A 14,718-nucleotide genomic window follows, 5' to 3' on the forward strand; every position below is an offset into this window, starting at 1 on the left:
CATATTTTCTTTACTAAATAAAAAAAACTTAATACAATAATTATTTCCGCCCTTTAAATATAAATATTTGAAGAAGAACACAAATAAAAGTATTTCTTAAAATCAAGCCAGTAATTCCTGCAACGCTTCCAGTCCAAGTGCCAGTGGACCCTAGTGCAGGCCCCCTGGTACGTGACGAACGAAACGATACTGCACATGAACACTGTTAAGAGTGAAATCCCCAAGTTCCCGTTACCAGAACAGACTGGAAAACCATACCAACAGTCTTGCGTTATCCCTGCTAGACAACAGTGACACCCCCTCACATACTAAAGAGACACAACACAGTCACTCTCCCCTTTTAAAACTAAAAGTTCGTTCTTGTCCATTAGAGTGATTATTTTTATTTAATTTTCATAGTGTTGTCAAAATCATTTTTTTGTTGGGTTAATATTGTCTTTGGATTAATTTTTTTAGTTAAATTTATATTTCTATTTAGAAAGATTTCCGATGGGAAATTGTTCCGCTCCATGCCTATTTATTTAGTTTTTTCTGTTTTTATTTTCTTTTTTTTGTCTATGTCAAAAAACCGTTCAACTCATTGTTATAATTGTGGCAGATTATGAATGATTAAAAATCATAAAAGAAAAAAATCAATGTCTTTTTTTATCATAAATTATGAGTATTGATTATTTTTCATGTTTTTTTATTAACTATATTGAAATTTTTAATATATAGCAAAAAAAACATACATATTATTCAATAAATAATATTTTTTTTTAAATATTTAGAGGTGTTTAGAATTTTTTAAGGTCATTTGCAATTTATTAAATAAATGCCTAAATTAGATATAAAATTAAATCTGATTTACTTTTTGAACTAATTTTTCGCGAAAATATTAAATTTATTTAAAAACTAAAAAATAATAATAATATCGTGTTTTCTTGAAAATTATTGTTAACAAACTTATTGATTTCGATTTACATTGTTTCCATTGTTCCTTAATAATATACGTGCTTTATTGTAAACAGTAATTAAAAACTGAAATATGTGCTTCATTATAATTAATAATAATTTTTCTTACGTAGTTATGTTTTCCATAAAAAAAATACGAAAACAAAGGTAAATTTAAAAAATAACTTTTTCATTACTTCTAATTAGTTTATTACCATTTTATTTGTTGAATCTAAACTTAAAAAAAATAGATATATAATATCATCATTAATAAAAGTTAAATATAAAGAAATACAACAAAAAGCATAAAATGAAAATAATATCAGTAGCAACTACTAAAACATACACATTTTTAAGTTATAAATTGACCAAACGGCATTTGAATAATATAACTTCATTTCATAGGATCATAAATTCGTTCCAAAATTGATAGACTTTTTTAAATGGATTGGTTATTTAGTTTCATATACAGTCTAACCTCGCATAACGAGCATTTCGCTTAACCAGCAAAATAAATTGCAAGAAAAATGACTCGCAAATTAGTTTATATGGGGAAAATTGTTTCACTATACGAGTAAAAATCCGGAAATTTTGGAACTGATTATGATTGTTAAGCGAGGTTCTATATTTATCCGTCTGCACTATGTTCCAATATTGTTTTGTTTATAATGAAATAAATTGTTTTTATATAAATTCAAAATCATTATTTGAGAATACAAATTACATTACATATTCTAAGTATATTTAAAATAAATTTGTTGATACGTTATATAAGTTTCAATTAATGTATATTATTAAATACATATTTTTTGTTGTTGTTAAACCGGGTTTAATTTTATAATGAAATAGAAAAACAAACAAAATAAATCCATTTTTCGTGTTTGAAGTGAAAGGTGTTTCTTTGTCTTTAAAATTACTAAAAAAACATTTTAAAGAATTTTACTCATAATAAATAATATTTCTTATAGAATATTTTCTTAGGAATTATACTATAATTTTATAACTTCAGAAGTTTTATTTGTGACATTCTAATTTACTAAAATATATTTTTAATTAAACTAAATTCAAAAACAATTTTTCATTTTTTTTCAAACAAAATAAAATTATAAATTTGATCTAAAAATCATTTGCTATTTGATTATTTAATTTTTTTTAATGGTTTTACTTCAAATCTTAATAATTTTTGTTCTAGTTTGGTTTTGCAAATTTATATTATAAATATTGAAATAAACAAACTTTATTGTTCCAAATAACATTAATTTGTTGAATAATTGGAAAAGTACAGTAATTTAGAGTGAAAGGCGATTCTTTGTATTTAACACCTGATCGAAACAAGTCGTACTTTAAGATTTCTATCGTCGGTAAACAGAACATAAACAGCTTAAAACATAATTATATTTTCGAGAATCAGCGAGGACGGATTCGCACGCGTTCTTTTTTCGATTTAACGACACACTAATTATTTCGGCCAAAGCAAATAATTGCTTTTAAATAACACACTAGTATATTTTGCACTTCCGACTCATTAAATAATCAACACAAATCGGTGATTATGTGTACATTTTTATTCAAATAATATATTTTTACACAGCACATTATAATTTATTGTTAGAAACCATATTTAAATATGTTTTTACCTTTTTTTTGCTCATTTAAAGTATTTCCAGATAACATTTTTTAATGATAACTGAAGAATTCCAAGTGGAATGCAAGATTTGATAATAATATTATAGCTACTTTTTTTTACTGAACTTAATTTAGTACAGTGAAACCTCGCTTAACGTTTAATCCGTTCCAAAATTTCCGGATTTTTTCTCGTATAGTGAAACATATTAAAAAATACATAATATGTGTACACAAGTTTCTCATCGTCATTCGTTATGCGAAACGTCGCTCGTTAAGCGAATCATTTTCTTAAAATTTTAAGCGAGGTTTCACTGTATATAAAAATCAAAATCAAATCATTAACTCGTATAGTGCGGGTACTAGATTTCGCCAAATTAATTGTTTGAAACCGGACTAAGCGAGGACTATGCAATCATTTCAAATGAATAAAAAATGAGGTAAAATAAAGTAAAACACTAAAAAGTTTGTCAACTCCTAATAGAAAATCATATCATTTTTATGATTATTTTATGTACATTTTAAATTTTCATTTTTGCGTACCAAATTTTTATTTATGGAATACTATGTCAATAAATTAAATAAAGGTGATAATGGAAATTTGAATTTAAATTTTGTAAATTAAGATAACTTGAAGGGTCAATATCTCATAGTATGTTTGATAAATCTTTATTTTGTTTCATTATTTGAATAGTAAATATTTATTAATTGTGATACAAACGTATCTAAAAGTTTGCGTACGTCGATTTCGAGATAATTGTTTTTATTGCGACAAAACAAAAATATTGTTAATAAAAAAAATGCAATCTAATGAAACAATTATAAACGATAATAATCGTTGCCTCTCGATCAGCTGCAGTAATGGATTAAGTTGTAAATATTTGAGATTTCTGTTAACGCTTGAAATTCCACAAGAAATCAACAATTTTTGTAGCGTTATTAGCAAATTTTAGTTTGCGTAACACACGAGATTTTGATGTTTCCTCAAAGCAGAAACAATTAAAAAACAATCATTACACGAGTACATTCTGAGTACTATAAAAAAAACAATGTTGTTTTTAATAAAACATATATAAAACAACAATATATGTTGTGATGTGGCTAAGGCTCATCATCGCGTCCCATTGAGCGTATTGGAATCGTAATAAAGTGAAAAGCCGAGTGTAGGTCACGTGGAGCTGGACTTATATGACTGAAATATTGTCGAACGGAATCAGTCTCAAAAAATTACTTCCACTTGATACATCGCGAAACGCGCGACGATGAGAGTATAGTTGAACAGTTCGAAAGTTACGTACTTCCTCACCAACTAAGCAAGAAACAACTAATATACAAAGAACAATGACGAAGGTGGACGCAACTCTTGATACCATCCTCTTACAGATCGGAGAGTTTGGGAATTACCAGAAACTGGTCTTCGGCCTTTTCAGTATCGCAGTTATTTTTCACTCGGCCGTTCACATCGCCTTCGTCTTCAGCGCAAAAGACGTGAATTACAGGTAGGATAAATGAAAAACAATATTTCATTTGCAGTGAATGTCGGTGGAAATGAAAATAATTCTATTTTCCAGTTTTTTTACACAGCGAATCTCGGTCTAAATGAAAATATTTATTTTACCAGAATTATCTTATAACAATATGACGATGTGTTAATATTTGCTGTTGGAATGAAGGTGATCCTGTTGTTTCAACGCAGGATTACTTCGAAAATCGATTTTTTTTTGTCCCTCGTCTTTAAGTCATTAAATTTTAACATTAGTCGGCAAATTACAAATCTGCGATAAGATTTTGAGAACAACGTCATAAAACGATCTGCGCAATTACTTCTTTTTTTTTATACCACAATTTTTTATATTGAATGCCAAAAATTCTTAAAAAAATCGTAATATTTCTTCAGTTTGATTAAAAAAAAATAAAGAGTTCATTACTTTTTTCTTGTGTTTTTTGGTAAATAAAATAACAAATAATGAATTATTATTATTGGGTATAAAATTGAACTAAAATAAATTAAATTAAAAGTAACGAAAGTAGAATATTGCCAAATAAAAAAAAATGGATATTAATTAATTCAAATTTGTTGCAAAAAGTTAAAAGTGAAAGTTTTATTTAAGATCCGGAGTTTTTATTTAAACTATTCTTCAATTTTATTAAATAAAACTCAAAAGAATTGTGAGAATACATTTAGGATTTTTTTTTTGCGTTTCAATTTTGCATCAAATTAAATGAAACTAATTGTGTTTAAGCGTAGTGAATCCAATAAATGAATTAAGGAAAAAATATGATTTCATAAAAAAATGTAATTTAAAAGGAAGTAAAATTAAGTAGAACAAAGTACAATAAACTGCAAAGAAATAAAACAATATACTTAAAAAAATATAATCTCTCATTTTTTTATTGTTATTGTTATAAAGATTAATTTTATTGTGCAATTTAAATTTAAAAAAAAATACAATTATTTAGCAGACAAACCTTTTGTCATAACACGACATTTCAAACATGTCGAGTTTATTTTGAAAAGTGAAAATTTTTAGATAAATAAATTTTGTCAACAAAGTAATCAGTATTATTGTCATTTGAGTGATTATGTCGTAACAATTGCAAGTTCATGTGGAACAGGAAGTCAGTTTGAAATTGCTAATGAACAACAATATTTTGTTATCAAATATTTTACTTAGATCTATTTTTATTCATATTATTTGAATATTTCAATAATATGAATCAATAAGAATAATTAGTAAATTTAAGAGCAGTAAGACCGCAGCTTTATATACATTTTGTCTTATATAACTTACGTTACAATATACAGGGTAAGGTATTTGAAGACATCTTTTTTTCTTGGTAGAATTTACCAGAAGTCAGTACTTTCTAATAAATTCTACTTTTTCAGGCTAGTAATTTAAAAGTAAGTGACTAAAGAAATGAAAAGACATGTTGTAATTGTTGCTTTAAAAGTTGATAATGGAGACTTGAAAATATGGCGATTTCTAAAAGTTCCTAGATCATTTCTTTATAAAGTTTTAAGGAGTTGCTGAACAAAGATGGCAACAAATCAGAAGTGTCCAAACGTAAAAAAACATTCTAAACGCTCCGACAAAACGATAACGCCAGGTTTTGTTTAAGGAGTTCAACAAACCAGCGTTTCTCAAACTTTTTAGCCAATGCAATTCGTAAATCAATGCGGTTACTTACAAAAGACCTCTTAACTCTCCGAACCTCAATCCTTTGGATTTTTACGTGTTTAGCATTTTTGCTTTGGGGAAGAAATCAATGAACATCCCCATAACACTAAAAATTCCTTGAAAACTGTTATAGACAGAGTAATGTCTGCTATGAATCATAAACATTTAATTGATGCTTGACAATAAGGTAGTTATTGATGCTGACGGTAGTTTTATTGAATAATTTTACAAAGAAATATGATGTTTTCAATAAAAAAAAAATTCAAAAATAAAGTTAATTTCTTTTGTAGTATTTATTAATTTTTTTGCGAACATAAGTCAGTCCTCAAATACCTTACGTACCCTGTAATAATAATTTACAATTAAGTGGATTCATTTGAAAAATATCAGTCATTAAAAAAATAATTTGCATAATTATTACCTTTAATTATTTATCATAACTGCAATTACTTTTCACACTTCACTTTGTCCTCTTTAGCAGCGTTTCTCAACATTTTTGCCGCGCAAATCCAATTTATTTGTTTGTAGTTGTATAGCGACAAAATTTCTAAATATGTGTCACCACTTTCTCTGACACAAGGTGACAGCTGTCATTAAAAGTTTTCTTTTTGACAAACTATCTTCTCTTTTTGCTAATTGCTCTTTATTACAGTTAAAACCAGTACATTTGCATTATTAAATAGACAACATTATAAATTGTGTTTTCTTTTTCATACTCAAATAATATTTTGATTAAGTCTATTTCAAGATTAATTATGTAGGGTTAATAAAAAAAGATATTAGTCTCTTGTTGTGCATTTTGAGATGCATATTTCAATTTCTTTTGCATTTTAACAAAATATGTATTATTTGAATTATTTTCAATGTGAAATGTTTGTTTTGCAAAATAAACGAAGTTTCCGAAATTGCTACAAGGTGACAGCTGTCATTTTAACAAAATATATATTCTTTGAATTATTTTCGATTTCAAATAGATATATTACTTGAGATCACACTTTTTGTTTTGAGAAGCTTCGATATACGAAAGTCCGGAATTTTCTGAAAAAATAAACTTGGAAGAAGTTGCTAAGAAATGCTTAAATGATGTTTGACTAGATGAAGAAAATAACATTCGAGAAATTAGAAACGAAACTATCCAGATGGTTTAATCAATAGGTATGAAAATGATAATGAAGACAATGTTAGAAATGTATTGAATGTGGAAAATGATGTTTTTTTAGTAAAAGATTTAGAAAACCTTTATTAGAAACTAAGATAAAGAAAATGAAGATGAAATTAAAGAAATTATTTCTGAAAAAATGTTAACAACCAAAGATTTATAAGGGTGCTTAAATGATACTGAAAATAATTATAATTTGTTTACAAGTGATAATATTCAGTAAGATGATCCATTTTTTTATTATTACAAATTGAACCTTGATTTCCTTAAGTAAAACAATGACACTAGTCTAACTTATTTCTTGAATATCTAATTATTTAAACGGCAACAAATATCTAGAATGTATGGAATATCTAATTCTTTTATTCAAAATATGTGCATTTTAAGTATTGTTGTAAAAAAGAAGGTAATAACTATAAAACTGTTGATACCTGTTCAAATTTATATGTAAAATTGACGAAATACATAATGTGAATAATAACTTATTAAAAATATTTTTTGTTTAAACTCGTTCTTTAGCAAATCATTAACGATAAACGAAACAGTCATATTAACATATAGATAAATAAGTAAATTTATTTCAAGCAATAATTTTATTCCAATAATTATAAAGACGACTCAATTTGTAAGTTCAAATAATTCATAAAAACTACAAAAGTTTCATGCAAATTCAATGTACTTTTTATTGAATGAACTAATCACTATTGTTTTGTCAAATTAACATATACTTCCAAAGTTAATTAAAAACATAATCATAACGATTTTTTTTACTATTGACTTTAAAGTTCAAATTCTAAAAATATTTCTTTTTAAATTAAACTATTACGGATTCGGCCAGTGCGGATTTTCGATAGTACGGTTTGAAAGCAAACTAAATTTTAATTGAGCAAAATAAATTTTATAAAATTTGTACACAAAATTATTTTTTTATACAAAGATGTTCATTTTTTTTCTTTACACAGTCAGTTTCTTTTTGTGTGGTTTATTTTTGTATATACATCAGTGTGGATTCACAATAATACGGTTCGAATAATAAACAAAATATTAATTGAAATAAATAATTTTGTGCATTATTTTGTTTCTCTTTATAAATTAAAGTGACTTTTTGTGCAGTTTCTTTTGGTGCGGTTTTAAAGTCCTCGATTAGTGCGGGGAATAGCTATTTAATTCCTCAATTAGTCCGGTTTCAAACAGTCCGTGAATTTTCATATTTGTAAAACAAAAATTGCAGATCAAATTATTTTTTTTATCAATGAAAGAAAAAAAACTGTTTTCATTAGAGATTACGTAAAATAGTTCTAATTTTAATTACGAAAGCAAACAAAATATTCTGTTGCAACTTAATATTGCTTCAGTTCTGATTATAATAGACACATTAATATCTTTTACTGTTATAACAAACTTTAATTTTTTAATTTCCTTTCTTAAATAAAAATTAAATTAAAAAAAAAAGGTATTATTAACATATTCTTGTTGAAACCAAGGTCTTTTATAATTAGCAACGAAACATCGATAAGTCTGCATATGTTATTGTTTACGAAAACAGGAATAAACTGGACTTTCCGAAACGCGAACACCATTTTTCTTTTGTATTCCAGTACCTTGAATATTATGGTAGACCGCATTTTATTTTTGTTATTTATGCTACTAATATTTGTATAACATTATTGTTTTCAAGGATGAAATAATATTACTTACCTTCCTTAACCACTTTATTTGTAGCCTTTACGTTCGTTAATAATTGCATGGGAAATTTTCTTTTGAAAAGTGAAATTGACGTATTTCTTGGAAAAGTGTACTGTCTAAATTATAAATTACAATTACTTATTTTTATAATAATTAAGTAAAAAATACTAAATGTGTTTTGTAATCAAAGAAATGCTAACATTTTAATTTAATATATTTTTTGATAAAAAATTTCAAAAAATTCTTTAAAAAACAATAATGTAAACATATTGATTAGAACAAATTCGTAAAAGTAATACAAGCTTAGGAATTTCTTGTTTACTTGATAAAGTTTGCAACGAAAACACTAAATATTCCACTGTGACTCAATATGAAGATTATCGAGTATTCTCATAAAAATGATCCACAGAATAATTGATATCAGACTCCAAAATCTTTAGACTATTTTGTGTAATATAATGATTATTCGTAGTGGATAATAAAACGAAACTTTTCACTAGATTACGTACATTTTTATTTTATCTGTCGGGTTATCGGACAGGACATAATTTCTGATTTACATCTTACTATACAAGTTATGCATCATTTATCTAGCAAATGAGGTTTTCTAAATTCATGGTTTATATATGAATAAATTCATGTATAAATGAAAAGCTAGCCAAAATTACAATATCCTAGGGGTCAGTAAACTGCGGCTCTTTCTATGAGAATTGCGGCTCTCAATTTATTCTACGTTAGAAAATTAATTTCACTAGTGAAAATGATACGCGCGGCTCTCTAGACTCTTTTTTAACAAGCAATGTCTTAAAAATGTCTCTTTGTTTGCAAAAAGGTTTGCTGAACCCTGATTTCGACCTACTACCATAGATTTAATAAAATTAATACTGTTGATTTTCCTACCTACAAGACAACTATACCAACAAATTTACTTAATATCAAAGTGACGTATTGACAGATTATACAATAATAAAGAAATAACTTCTATGTAATTGAATTGATTCAATAACAATAAAATAGACATTCCAACATTTCTTTATTTACTTACTACAAATAGTGCAAAATCAGGTATTGGAGTTTGTTACTTGAGGATCATACAGAATATACTTTATAACACTGTTTCTCAACATAAGGGACTCGTTAAATTTTTATAGGATAGCGAAATGACAGCTGTAATCTTTGGTCAAAATTAGGAACAAAATGTACAACTAGAAATAACTTACTTTAATACTTTGAAGGGCCAGAAATTCCTAAATTTCTAAATTCAATTTCTAAAGTGCAGCAAATTTTTAGACAACTGAATCAACATCGGATGTTGTGATCTATCAAGATTCATCCCTTGACTTACCAACCAAATTAAATAGGAATTCCTCTTTCTTGTACAATTTCTAGAAAATTGTAATAATGCCCCACTAGACATGTTCAAAAGGTGGGATAATGCAAGACCCTCCGCCCCTCGAAGAGTTAAAGAATATTCCTGATTAAAAAGTAATAATATATTTTATTTATTATTATATTCTTATTTCAGATGTGAAATTCCTTCGTGCGATAACAACGGCTCAACTGAATTTCAACCGGAATGGCTCGGTTACGCAGTTCCTTTCTACGAGCAGAAACCGTCAAAATGCGAACGCTTCAGTGTTCTGAACAGTACGGCTAATTTGGAGTGCAAACCTGAAGAATTCGGTACAGCAGTTGAAAAATGCGATAGTTACGTGTTCGGAGAACCCGAGATCACCATCGTACAAGATGTAAGTTATCACAACAATATCTCAGATATTTCGCAGAATCCGTTTGTTTTATGATCTTATTTGATTTTATAATCAGTGGGAGAGGACTGCTACTACCATTATTTTTTTTCTCTATACAACCTTGATTTATGAATTATAGGATTTACGTCTTAATGCGCATTGTATCTAGCTATTAAGAGTGATTATTTTGTAATAATCATCTTTGAAGTTCTCTAACATATACATTTTCTAAATTAAGTATTAAATATTATTTTCATACTTGATTTTACTGTTATTGCAAATATCTTTTAGCTTATCAAATGGTTCATTTTTTACATAAATATTTAATTCGTATTCTAAACAAATATTCTATTTTGTTGATTTTCGTTGCAATATGCATATAGAGTACAGTCAAGGTCTTAAAATTTGGACACAAAATCCGATAGCCTTGACCAAAATTGAAGCGATAATACATGAATAACAATTAGTAAACAACAGTGTTACTTTAGCGTATTTCATGATTTCAGTTTGACTTGTATTGCGAGGACAATGTTTGGAAGCTCACCCTCATAGGAACGATCAACAATATCGGCCAATTCGTGGGCCTGACCATATCAGGATTATGCTCGGATAGGTATATAATAGTAAAATAATGTTGAACAATAGTTTTGATGTGAATTTTGTTATTTTAGATTTGGAAGAAGAACCGTTTTGGTTCTTGGGATGTTGGGAACGGCAACCTGCGGAATCATTCGAGCCTTTTCTCCATCCTACATCTTCTTCGCAGCCTTCGAATTCTTGGACGCAGCTTTCGGAGCGGGAACATATGCGTGCGGATTCATTTTAGGTAAATAAAGAAATCCTGAAGACTTGATTGTCAATAGATTAACATTATTGCATTGTAGGCGTCGAATTGGTTGGACCATCCAAGCGAGTGTTGAGTGGAACTATAATATGCTGCTGTTACGCAATAGGCGAAATCCTAGTGGCTTTGGTAGCTTGGGCAACTCAGTCTTGGAGGTAAAACAGTTAGCAAACGTTGATTTTCTTCAATTATTAATTAAAAACTGTTTTCCTGTTATTAGACCTCTGCTTCTTGCAATTTACATTCCACCTCTGCTGCTTATTTCCTACTTCTGGATCACGCCAGAATCTATAAGATGGTTGATTAGCAGAGGACGTATCGAAGAAGCGCAGATCATTTTAAGAAAAGCGGCCAAATTCAACAAGAAGACGATCAGCGAAGACGCTTTGGAGAAACTGCGTATCATTGAGGAGAACAAAGAGGAGAAGGTCAAAGATCCCATCTTCCTGGTCTTCAAATCAGTACCTCTTCTGCTCAGATTCATTAACTGTTGCATCTGCTGGATCACCTGCGCTTTCCTCTTCTACGGTCTCACGTTAAATTCCGTCGCGTTAAACGGAAATCCCTATTTGGATTTCATCCTCACTTCTCTAGTTGAAATACCTGCATATTTGATGACTTACTTCACAGTGGATCGTTGGGGAAGAAGGACGTCACAATTCATATGGTTCCTTATGACTGGCGTCAGTTGCTTCACTTTCATCTTCACTGGTACTGATTATCACTGGGTGCAATTGACTGTTTACCTTTTGGGGAAATTCGGTGCGACAGCAGCTTTCACAGTAATCTACATAATAACGAGCGAGATTTTCCCCACACCTTTGCGACATTCCTTGATGGGAGCCTGCTCGATGTTCGGAAGGATAGGATCCATGGTCTCACCGCAGATGCCTTTACTCGTAAGTGCAATAATTATATATGAATACTATTGCAATATAATAACTAATTTGATTTATTTTAGAGTCAAATTTGGAAACCATTACCTCTAGTCCTATTTGGAATTATGGGAACCATCTCAGCATTCTTATCACTTCTCTTCCCTGAAACACTGAATACGAAGCTACCCGATACGATTGAGGAGGCTATCAACATTGGAAAATCAACAGAAGAAATACCTCAGATCAAAAATAAATAAACTGTGATTTATTTAATTCCCACGATACAATATCGAAATCTTACACACATTATTATCATTTTGTACATATTTTATAAATATAATTTATTTGATACTATTATCAAGTTTCTCATCAATTTTTTCAGACTTCTCTTCGTTCAGCGCCTCCATCTCCACGTCCTTCGTCTCCTTAGGCTCTACCACTAAACTGTCTGATATGTAGTACAGCCAAACGACGGATAATATGAGCATGCATGATGTTACTCCGAAAGTCCACGAAGGTCCATAACTAGTATAGATCTGCATCATGAGGACCGGTCCTAAGATCCTGGATAAACTTCCCGATCCTGTCATTATTCCCATCCAAGTTCCCTAAAACATCAAACATCATGAATTAAATTGGACCAATATTGAAAATACTTTACGAACCTGAGGTCTTGAGCCTAACAATTTTGAAAATATTGTTTGCAATAGCGTTAAACCAACTGGGAATCCCAAAGTTCCTATTAAGCTGCCTATAACGAATTGGGCTACGACTATTTTGTTCTCGTCCGCGCACCAGGGTTGGCTTTGCACAGGGCAACCGACCGGTTCGCCAATCAGATCGCAATTCGTCGTGTTTGTACCCAATTTGCACATCTGCAACTCTTTTAGTATGTCCAGTTTCTCCATATCTGTTATTGTGGTTGGAGGTGCGCTTCCCCACGGTAAATAGCATATTCTTCCTATGGCCATCAAGAGAAATCCGCCCCAAATCATGACCTGCGCTTCGGAGAATCTCTTGCAAAGCGGATTGATCATGACGAAGCAAGCGCAAGTGAGTAGAGCTCCCACCGAGAGGAGGACTCCCATGAAAGAGATGGCCTGACCTTTCGTCCAAGCGAATTGATCCATCGCAACGGAAGTTCCTAACGTTTCCATGATCATGAAATTGAAGATTAGGACGAAGTTGAGTAAGATCAGCGTGAGAGTTGCGGCTTTATCGACTTTAACGGACTTCCAAGTCTCCTTTTCTGTTTTCACGCCTTGTAACATCATGGCTTCTTTCGCGGCGATCTTATGTTCGTTGAAGACCATCGGCAAGAACAGGCAGAAATTGATGACCGACAAAAATACGTTAAACCATCCTGCAACCGTGTACATGTTGAGCCTCAAACGATCTTGGATTAACCAGAATCCTTCATCGCCGAATGGCACGACCGCAGCTTGAACGGCTGGTCCAACAACGAAACCCAAGACTTGTGCTAGAGACACCATGGAAACAGCTTTACGCCTTTCCGATACTCTGGTTGCTGCGGAAACGTACGAGCTGCAAGCAGCGACATTTCCTGAAATTTAAGTAAATTAATAAGTGACGTTTGCTTTTTTTGTACGACAAAATCACCTGAGCTAACTCCAACTAGAAACCTGGCTCCCAACATCCAGTACTTGCGATAACTCGTGAAGAGTTCCAAAGATGAATAAACCGAGCTGGCAATAGCGAAAACCGCCAATGTCACCAGCAAAGGCATACGGATAGAACCTAGTTTGTTACTCCACCATCCGAGAAGAGGAGAGAAGAGCATCTGTCCGAACGGATTGGCACCAACAACGTAACCCATGAAAGGTTTACCAGCCGTCGGATCCAACTAAAAATAAAATTACGTAACTCTATGAAATAATAGGAACAAATTGAATTCTTACCTTATCCAGATAGGGCCAGACTCCTGTGACGACGATGCTGAAGCCTAGGGACATCAAGAACGTAGTGAAATAGATTACGTAAATGGAGAACCATCTTTCTTTGTATTCCTCATCGCTCTCCAAGTTATCCTTGAAAGGATTCTTGCTAGCCTCCCTACTATTAAGTTTCTTCTTTATATAATCCATGCTTCTAAACTATCCAGCGATACGTTTATTGGGGATCAAATGAACCGGATCATGTTATTCTATGCGCTACTGAGGAGCGAATGATCCGGCAAAGCAGAACATTAATTAAAGAATTGATGTAGATAACAATAGCAAAGCATATAAATAAATAAATTGTGGATTAATTTTTTGACATATTGCATAGAATTTATCTTTAAGCCCCCTGCAATAAATTGTGTTATCAAAACACACATTCACGCAAACACACACTCAAATAGGCAAACACACATTAGCAGCGTTAATTTAATTCCAAGCTCTTAAACCTTACGTACAATCGTGACATAACAATTATACTCTACTCTAATGAAATCGCGGATCAACAGGAAGGACATTAAACAAACGGATCCAACGGTATTGAGTGTTGTAATTAATAATAAGTCGAACATAATCGAAGATTAAGAATTGTCGGTAGGCACGCAAATCTCCTTTGATAATTTTTATTGCTCCTCATAAATTATATTTTGCCCAAAAAAAAATTATATGTAATCGATTAACGAAGCGATGATAATGGTAAATTAAATACA

General features: G+C 30.3%; 2 protein-coding genes across 2 annotated transcripts; one reads left to right on the forward strand and one right to left on the reverse strand.

The window, feature by feature from the left end:
* The first annotated feature begins 3,781 nt into the window (after positions 1-3,781).
* On the forward strand, positions 3,782-12,386 carry LOC108559750 (organic cation transporter protein-like). Its single transcript, XM_017917097.1, has 7 exons — positions 3,782-4,055; positions 10,106-10,328; positions 10,835-10,941; positions 11,000-11,154; positions 11,213-11,327; positions 11,393-12,071; positions 12,134-12,386. Exons 1-7 carry the CDS (start codon positions 3,898-3,900, stop codon positions 12,305-12,307), a joined length of 1,611 nt encoding a protein of 536 aa, XP_017772586.1. The 5' UTR covers positions 3,782-3,897; the 3' UTR covers positions 12,308-12,386.
* Positions 12,294-14,715, reverse strand: LOC108559751 (major facilitator superfamily domain-containing protein 8-like). The gene is made up of 4 exons (XM_017917098.1): positions 13,970-14,715; positions 13,671-13,914; positions 12,716-13,614; positions 12,294-12,658 (listed from the first exon to the last, which is right to left on the reverse strand). Exons 1-4 carry the CDS (start codon positions 14,153-14,155, stop codon positions 12,392-12,394), a joined length of 1,596 nt encoding a protein of 531 aa, XP_017772587.1. The 5' UTR covers positions 14,156-14,715; the 3' UTR covers positions 12,294-12,391.
* Positions 14,716-14,718: the final 3 nt, after the last annotated feature.

This window comes from Nicrophorus vespilloides, unplaced genomic scaffold (assembly GCF_001412225.1).
Source record: "Nicrophorus vespilloides isolate i.1.1-1 unplaced genomic scaffold, Nicve_v1.0, whole genome shotgun sequence".
NCBI classification, from domain to species: Eukaryota; Metazoa; Arthropoda; class Insecta; order Coleoptera; family Silphidae; genus Nicrophorus; species Nicrophorus vespilloides.

Coding starts and splice junctions, on each gene's coding strand:
- LOC108559750 (XM_017917097.1), top strand. CDS start 3,898: ATGACGAAGGTGGACGCAACTCTTGATACCATCCTCTTACAGATCGGA. Junction 4,056..10,105: donor GCAAAAGACGTGAATTACAG/GTAGGATAAATG, acceptor TTCTTATTTCAG/ATGTGAAATTCCTTCGTGCG. Junction 11,328..11,392: donor TGGGCAACTCAGTCTTGGAG/GTAAAACAGTTA, acceptor TCCTGTTATTAG/ACCTCTGCTTCTTGCAATTT.
- LOC108559751 (XM_017917098.1), bottom strand. CDS start 14,155: ATGGATTATATAAAGAAGAAACTTAATAGTAGGGAGGCTAGCAAGAAT. Junction 13,915..13,969: donor TCTGGCCCTATCTGGATAAG/GTAAGAATTCAA, acceptor TTTTATTTTTAG/TTGGATCCGACGGCTGGTAA. Junction 12,659..12,715: donor TGTTAGGCTCAAGACCTCAG/GTTCGTAAAGTA, acceptor TTGATGTTTTAG/GGAACTTGGATGGGAATAAT.